This window comes from Camponotus vicinus, unplaced genomic scaffold (genome assembly GCF_025532165.1).
Source record: "Camponotus vicinus isolate PSW18456_S1 unplaced genomic scaffold, iyCamVici1.0 SCAF_12, whole genome shotgun sequence".
NCBI classification, from domain to species: Eukaryota; Metazoa; Arthropoda; class Insecta; order Hymenoptera; family Formicidae; genus Camponotus; species Camponotus vicinus.
The window spans coordinates 6,481,295-6,489,349 of NW_028141948.1; the positions used below are offsets into that span (position 1 = coordinate 6,481,295).

Here is an 8,055-nt window from a genome sequence, read left to right on the forward strand (position 1 = left end):
GACCGACTGCCTCGGCGAGGTCCCTGAAGAGAGGTCTGGAGCCGTTGGAGAATAAGTGGCAGGAGACCCAGATTATAAGCTCGAAGACACTTTATTTTAAAGTATACTTGAATATAATAGAATATAATATTTGACGGCTCTGATGTATGGAGATGTCTTCTTGAGAGCGCCGAGTCAAATGCCAAGTTAACACTGAGAAGATCGTTGAGCCAAATGCGAGGAGGACCGCTCTGCACGGGTTTATATAGGCGTCGGTCCCTACTTTTCGTCCTGGGTCTGATGGTGGAGGATGTGCGCCTTAGGCGTGGGCGGCGCGATCGCTCATTGGTTCCCTTCTTCGGGCTGGTTGCGGGCGCCGCTGGTGCAAGCGTGGGGAAGATGCGCGCACTGCTGGGCGTTGCCGCAGGAATTGGGCGTAACTTGATTTGTAGGTGGCGCGACTCTTCTGATTTAGAGTGGGGGCGACGGAGCGGTCAGTATAGAATCGGCTATACTGGTTACATTGTCTTTTGACATATAATTTTTATAATAATTATTTGACTATCAGAATTTCTTTGCAGTTCACATGCATATATTTTCTAATGTAGAATTTTAAGCTCTAACTGTAGAAATGTCAACGGAGTTTCTAGCATGCTCCGTTCGAAAGTTCATTCTTTTCTTTTATGTATTATTATATAAAAATGCTTTTAAATATTATTAATAAATTCTGATAGCGTAATTATTATAATTACAATTCTTTTAACATCTGAAAATATATATATATTTATGATTACGCAGTGGGATATAAATATATATGTATTATATATATATATATAGATATATCTATATGAATATAATTATTGTTAACAAATTCTTGTTTTAGCATGCAATAATTTATTTTATATCGCGGTGGGATATAATTAAAAGAGTAATATAAATTAATTTCATTTCATGGCGCAATAAAGTATTGCGGCTATTTTATATATGCATATAATTAATTCACGGTGGAATAAAATAATGTAAATTAATTGTTTTTAATAAATTATTGCAGCTATTTCACGCGGTGTTATATAAGTGAACATAATTTTAATTTACGGCGGAATAAAGACTATTAATTAACTATTTCAACATGTTATGCAACAATTTTTATTCTCTGATTTTACTTTTAATATTTATAACCGTTAGGTTTTTGAATTAATAAATTAATGAAGATTATTGTATATGCTTAATATTAATATTTAACAATAATTTCGTTTGTCTCTTAATAATAATTAACTATTTCATCATGTTGCATTATGTTGCGCAATAATATTCGAACGGAATATTCTTGAGATTTAACTTTTAATAATTATAACCGTTAGGTTTTTGAATTATAAATTAATAAAAGTTATTGCATATGCTTAATATTAACATTTAACAATAATTTCGTTTGCCTCTTAATAATAATTAATTATTTCATCATGTTGCGCAATAATATTCGAACGGAATATTCTAGAATATTCCGGAGCTTGGAATGCGGAGAGTTAGGCATTTCTGAGAATTGCGATCGATTGGCGCTTCTGAGAAATGCGTTGCATTTAGCCTTGAGCACTTTTTAGCGACTTATATTGCGTACGTAATATCATATTTAAAACTTTACTTATAAAATTAGTAATATTGAAGTTTTTATAATTATGCATATATGTATCGACTCAGCTTTTTATGCTCTTTAAGTAAAAATTATAACGAGATTTATATTTATATTATTTTTTGAGTTAATACGGAATCAAAGATTTTTGATATAGTCTATGCCTTAAAATAATGAGATATATGTATAGTCGGTGCTGAGACGTGTACGATTATATATATATATGTATATATAACTTAATAAAAATCCTTTGAATTTTAGTTTTTAACTTTTTTTGTATCAGGATAATATACCAATAAAAGAGGTATACTCTTATATGTCGGTAAGGTTAGCAACATTATTATCCTCAGTCGGTAAAGTATGAAGTAACCTTATCCTCAGTCGGTAAAGTAGGAAATGACTTTATCTTCAGTCGGTAACGTCGGTAACTGCGTTATCATGTGTCGGTAATTTTTCTGTCGGTAACTTTTGCTCTGTCGGTAAGGTAGAAAACTTCCTTATCGACCGTCGGTAATTTGTTGTGCGGGTGACATTACCTGCTGTTGGTAAAGTAGGAAATTACTTTACCATCCGTCGGTAATTTTTCTGTCGGTAATTTTTATTCTGTCGGTAAAGTAGGAATTTATTTTATCGACTGTCGGTAACTTTTGTGTGGGTGATTTTTCCTATTGTCGGTAAAGTAGGTAATTTTTATGCGGGCGATACTATATGTAGGTAAATACTTAAAGTTATTTCTATCATTCTTAAGTGAGGTTATGTTATGTATAGCTTGCTTCTTAACAACGAAAGATTATTTTCGGAGATTTTGACAATAGTATATCGCGCGGCGGAATGATATTGATGTACTATAAGTATTGGTGATATTACATTGCGCGGTGAGATTTTATAATAAGAAATATTGGTGATAATAGATGGCGTGATGGAATTTTAATTAACAATATTAATTTATATTAACAATAATATGTTACGCGGTGGGATTAAGATTTATATGTTCGTCGGTGGAATTACAGTTTAAATATTATAGAAGCAAATTTTGCGTGTTTAAATAAAAATAAAAATTTTGTTGCGGGACGTAACATTGAAAATAATGATACTGAAAATAATGATATTAAAAATGATAATGAAAATATTGTTATTGAAAATAATGATATTAAAAATAATGATACTAAAAATAATGATACTGAAAATAATGACACTGAAAATAATGATACCGAAAATAATAACGATAATAACATTATGACGGCGGTGTTATCAGACACAGGTAAGATTGTTTCAAGTATGTACACAAAGTTTATGTAAATATTATATTATAACACGCAATGCGATAGAATATATCAATGATTTATTAATTGACACATCTGGTTCAATGAAACACTCCAGTCATCGATTACTATGTGCTATTATACCGTACATTAACAATATTATCCTTTCAATATTACAAACACGCAAAAACTTGAATATTTAATATCCTGTTTTTAATCAGCTTGTTCCTTCTATATATTTCATTGTACTGCGTCTTTTGTTTATTGTAACAAGTTGATTGTTTATCAAGCAAACGAACTAAGGAAGTAAATTAAATTGTAGAAATATGAAGTAGTCTTGCTCGTCAGAAACTTTCGCGTAGTCAATGTTTTCAATTATTTGGTGTGAATTGTGTTTTGTTATTGCTGTTTCTTTACTTATTCACATTCAAAAATTTTTTATATTTAAAATGTCAATCATAAATGTTATATTAATGGTACATTATATACTTTTACAGCAAAAGAGATAGAAAAGAACGCATCAGAATATAATGATTCTGAATATTATCCATCAAATGAATCGTCTTCAGAATCTTGTAGTGATCAAGAGGCTGATGATGAGGCTAAAAATAACAATTGTGAAGAGCCACCTAATAAATCAAATACATCTGTGGAAATTAACAAATCTGTAGAAGTACCAGCAGCAGGAACGTTTGATGATAAAGATTTATACATTGAAACTTCATCTAAAAGTAGTAAATATAAAAAAATAAACTGCTGCCTCTTTTGTAAAAAGTTATATACAAAAATAGCACGTCATTTAGAGACTATTCATTCGAATGAAGATGAAGTTAAGAAGTTCAGCTTACTACCTAAAAAATGCACAGAAAGATTAAAAATAATAGACACAATTAGACGTAAAGGAAATTTTCAGTACAACACTGACAAAAACGTCGGCAAAGGTGATTTAATCGTCTGTCGAAGACCATAGGATTCAAAAAATAAGGAAGCTTAAGATTATTTACCCTGTGCAAAATGTTATGGATTTTTTTTCAAAAATTTCACTTCGTCAACATTTTTACCGCTGCACTGGTCGTAATAGCAAACATGCTAAAGCTGTAACAATTTTGGGACGTTCAATTTTAGGTAGAGTTCATAGCGCGGCTAATAAAAAATTACGATCTGTAATATTACCTGTTCTAAGAGATGATGAAGTTTATCGCGTAATAAAATATGATAAGCTTATTATTTTATATGGTAACAAATTATCTATAAAGTATAAACTTCAACACCAACATGATATGATTCGCGCGCATTTAAGATTGTTGGGTCGTTTTTTATTAACTATTAAAGAAAGTAATAAAAATATAATTGATTTGGAATCTATATATCATCCAAAATTTTATGAAGACGTTATTAGTACAGTTAACAAAGTAGCGGGTTTAGACGATGAAGTAGGAATTTATTCTAAACCTACTACAGCAGCTATGTTAGGAACATTAATAAAAAAAGTTGGTCACATACTTATTACGGAATGTATAAAATGTCAGGATGATGAAAAAAAAGCTTTAGTCAAAGATTTTTTAGAGTTATTAACAGAAGATTACGGTACCAGTGTAAACAAAACAGTTATGGAAACACGCTTACAACATCAAAGACAAAAATGTGATGATCTTCCATCATTGGATGACATAGCTAAATTGTACATGTATTTAAAATGTAAGCGACAGAAAGCATTTGAGGATTTAACGAATGACTACACATATAAAACTTGGTTGACATTGGCAGAATGTACGTTAACTTCAGTACAATTGTTCAATCGTAAACGAGCTGGTGAAATTGAACGCATTTTGATTGCTGATTTTGAACAGTACAGAGGTATTGATCCAGACACAATTAATGATCTCTTTAAGAAAATTTCATTAAAGGCACAAGAAGCAGCAAAAAAATACGTACGATTTGTGATTAGAGGCAAACTTAGTCGCACAGTATCTGTGATATTAAATTCTAATTTGTTAGAATGTGTAAAATTAATACTACATTTTCGCGAAAAAGCTAAAGTTCCTGCAGAAAATTCATACATCTTTGGTCTTCCAAGTTATAATCGAAAACGTTTTAAATATTTGAGAGCTTGTGTTCTCATGAGGAAATTTTCTGAAGATTGTAATGCAAAAGTTGCACATTTATTACGTGGCACTAAGTTAAGGAAACACATTGCTACATTTTGTGCAAGTATGGAGCTTGCTGACACTGAAGTATCTGACCTTGCAAATTTCATGGGGCACGCGGAAAAAATTCATAGAGAAGTGTATAGACAACCCATTATTAGTCGTGATATTTTGAATATTACACAACATTTAGAAGCAGCTCATGGATGTGATTCTCAAAGTACAGAGGAAAGTTCTAGTGAAGATGGCAATAATAACGAAGATATTAGAAATGAAAATATAGAAACAGCTATAAATGAAGGTACACACTATTACATTATTAATTATATTAATAATGGTTAAGTTATGAGTTATGAATGAGAGAGAGAGAGAGAGAGAGCATTTGTAGATATTCACATAAATCTTTCGGAAAACAAAATTTGTCAAAATGTGCACATTAGTTAAATAACATTAACTTTATAATGCAATATGTATACTAATTGCAGAAACAAGTGGTACTAGCTCATTTGCTAATACATCTATGTCAGAAAATATTGATACATCTACACCAGGATTCAAAGTTGTCTCTGGAACTAAAAGACGTTCTAGTAAGTATTGTATTATTTTATTTTAAATTTGTTGTGCATGCATGTTTACGCGTGTGTTTGTATGTGAGAAAGAGCGAGAGAGAGAGAGAGAGAGAGAGAGAGAGAGAGAGAGAGAGAGAGTGAGTTGCAAGCTCTATTATACAAATACTCTACTCCAGACTATCATGTATTAATGACTATTATCGTGACACATTATAAAGATGACATTTGTAATTTGATAACTGATTAATCCATGAGATAGTCTTAAGTTTACATGTACATATTTTTTTGTTACATTAAATAATTGAAATTAATCAACTCTATAATTTCTCGCAATAAATTTGATTCTAGACATATTTACACAGTTAATATGGTATGAAAATTTTAATAATATTGTAGGAAATTAAGAATATCTTTTTGTAGGTTCTCCATACGGTCACACAAAACGAAAACGATGGAGTGAAGATGAAAAAAAAGTCGTGCTAACAGTGTTTGGTCAAGTCATAAAGAATGGCAAACTACCTTCTTTAAAGGAAATTCATGAGGTTATTAAACAAAATCCATGCATAAAACACAGATCACCGCAAGTAAAAACATGGTTACATAATCAACTTAAAAAGAACAAACAATCTAATTCAAATTAATTTTCTATTTGTTTTGCTACAATCTTTTGTTTTTAAACTGAGTCAAATGTTAAATGTATTCTTTAAATATCCAATTCTTTTATTAATATGTGCACTATATTGCAAATAATACTTTGTAAAAGCATAAACATAAATAATGAGTTGCGTTATATCAAATTCATGACATTAATTATAAGTAGAGTTATTTTCTTTTAAAAAATGAGATGTAACACATCACTCAATAAGTCCCGGGCCTGACATATAGATGACGCCATTGTGGACAAATCCATAAAACTTTGGGGAAGTACCAACTCTCAGATACGTGTCAAAATTTCAATCCAATCTGGCGTCTAGTTTATAAGTTACAGTGGTTTTAGTGAAGCGATTTTTGTTTGTTTAAAAACAATGGATGAAAAAGAATTTCGTGTGCTGATTAAACATTGCTTTTAAATGGGAAAAAATACTGTTCAAGCAAAGCAATGGCTTGATAAGTATTATTCGGACTCTGCTCCATCGGCAACAACGGTTAAGAGGTGGTATGCTGACCTTAAACGCGGTCGCACAGACACAAATGACGCTGAACGCCCAGGTCGCCCGAATTCGGCAGTTGTTCCAGAGAACATCAAAAAAGTCCATAAAATCGTTTTGGCCGATCGTAAATTGAAGTTGCGTGAGATAGCAGAGGAGTTGATGATATCAGAAGGCAGTGCATTCACTATTTTGCATAAACATTTGTCAATGAGAAAGCTGTGTTCTAAGTGGGTGCCGCGTTTGCTCACAGTCGATCAAAAACAACAACGCATCGACGATTCAGAGCGCTGTTTGGAGCTGTTTAAGCGAAATAAACGGGATTTTTTGCGTCGATATGTGACAATGGATGAAACATGGATCCACCACTTCACTCCGGAGTCGAATCGGCAGTCAGCCGAGTGGAGAGCAGCCGGTGAAAGCCGTCCAAAACGACCAAAAACTCAAACGTCAGCTGGCAAGGTTATGGCCTCCGTATTTTGGGATACGCATGGAATTTTGTTCATTGACTACCTTGAGAAAGGCAAAACCATCAATAGTGAATATTACATGGCGTTATTGGATCGACTGAGTGAAGAAATAAAGAAAAAACGTCCTTAAACGCAAAAGAAAAAAGTGCTGTTACACCAAGACAATGCACCATGTCACAAGTCGGCGAAAACGGTGGTCAAATTGAACGAATTGCGCTTCGAATTGCTTCCTCATCCACCGTATAGTCCAGATCTGGCCCCCAGTGACTACTGGCTGTTTGCAGACTTTAAAAGAATGCTCCAGGGAAAGAGGTTTGGCTCAAATGAAGAAGTGATTGCCGAAACTGAGGCGTATTTTGAGGCCAAAGATAAATCGTTCTACGAAAAAGGTATAAAAAAATTAGAGGAGCGCTGGACTAAATGTATCACTCTTGAAGGAGAGTATCTTGATGAATAAAGTTGAATTTTGCCCAAAAGTTGTTGTTTTATTAGTTAGGCCCGGGACTTATTGAGTGATGTGTTAGTACATTCTACTTTCACTCTTCCTTAATTAATCATTCTAAATATTTTCGAGAAATAGGTTTAGGTTAGGTTTAGAATTATTCTGTTGTATTCAGGATAATATAGAATCTACAAAGTATAAGAATCTATAAAAAAAGTCTGAATAAGTTAAATCAAAATAATTATAATGCAGCATTGTATGTTATTTTTGTAAAACTTTTCAAAAGTTATAGATAATAATATAAGATATTTTCACAAAGATATTTAAAATATGCTTTAGATTTATATAGTTATATAGATTTATATGGTTATATAGTTTATATATGATATAAATTATATGGAAAAAACGATA

The 8,055-nt window shown here is 32.0% G+C and overlaps 1 protein-coding gene and 1 pseudogene across 1 annotated transcript; both read left to right on the forward strand.

The window, feature by feature from the left end:
• The first annotated feature begins 3,563 nt into the window (after positions 1 to 3,563).
• LOC145962404 (uncharacterized) lies at positions 3,564 to 6,225 on the forward strand (annotated as a pseudogene).
• Positions 6,226 to 6,654: 429 nt separating this feature from the next.
• LOC145962405 (histone-lysine N-methyltransferase SETMAR-like) lies at positions 6,655 to 7,659 on the forward strand. Its single transcript, XM_083083466.1, has 2 exons — positions 6,655 to 7,303; positions 7,364 to 7,659. Exons 1-2 carry the CDS (start codon positions 6,655 to 6,657, stop codon positions 7,657 to 7,659), a joined length of 945 nt encoding a protein of 314 aa, XP_082939592.1.
• The last annotated feature ends 396 nt before the right edge of the window (positions 7,660 to 8,055 follow it).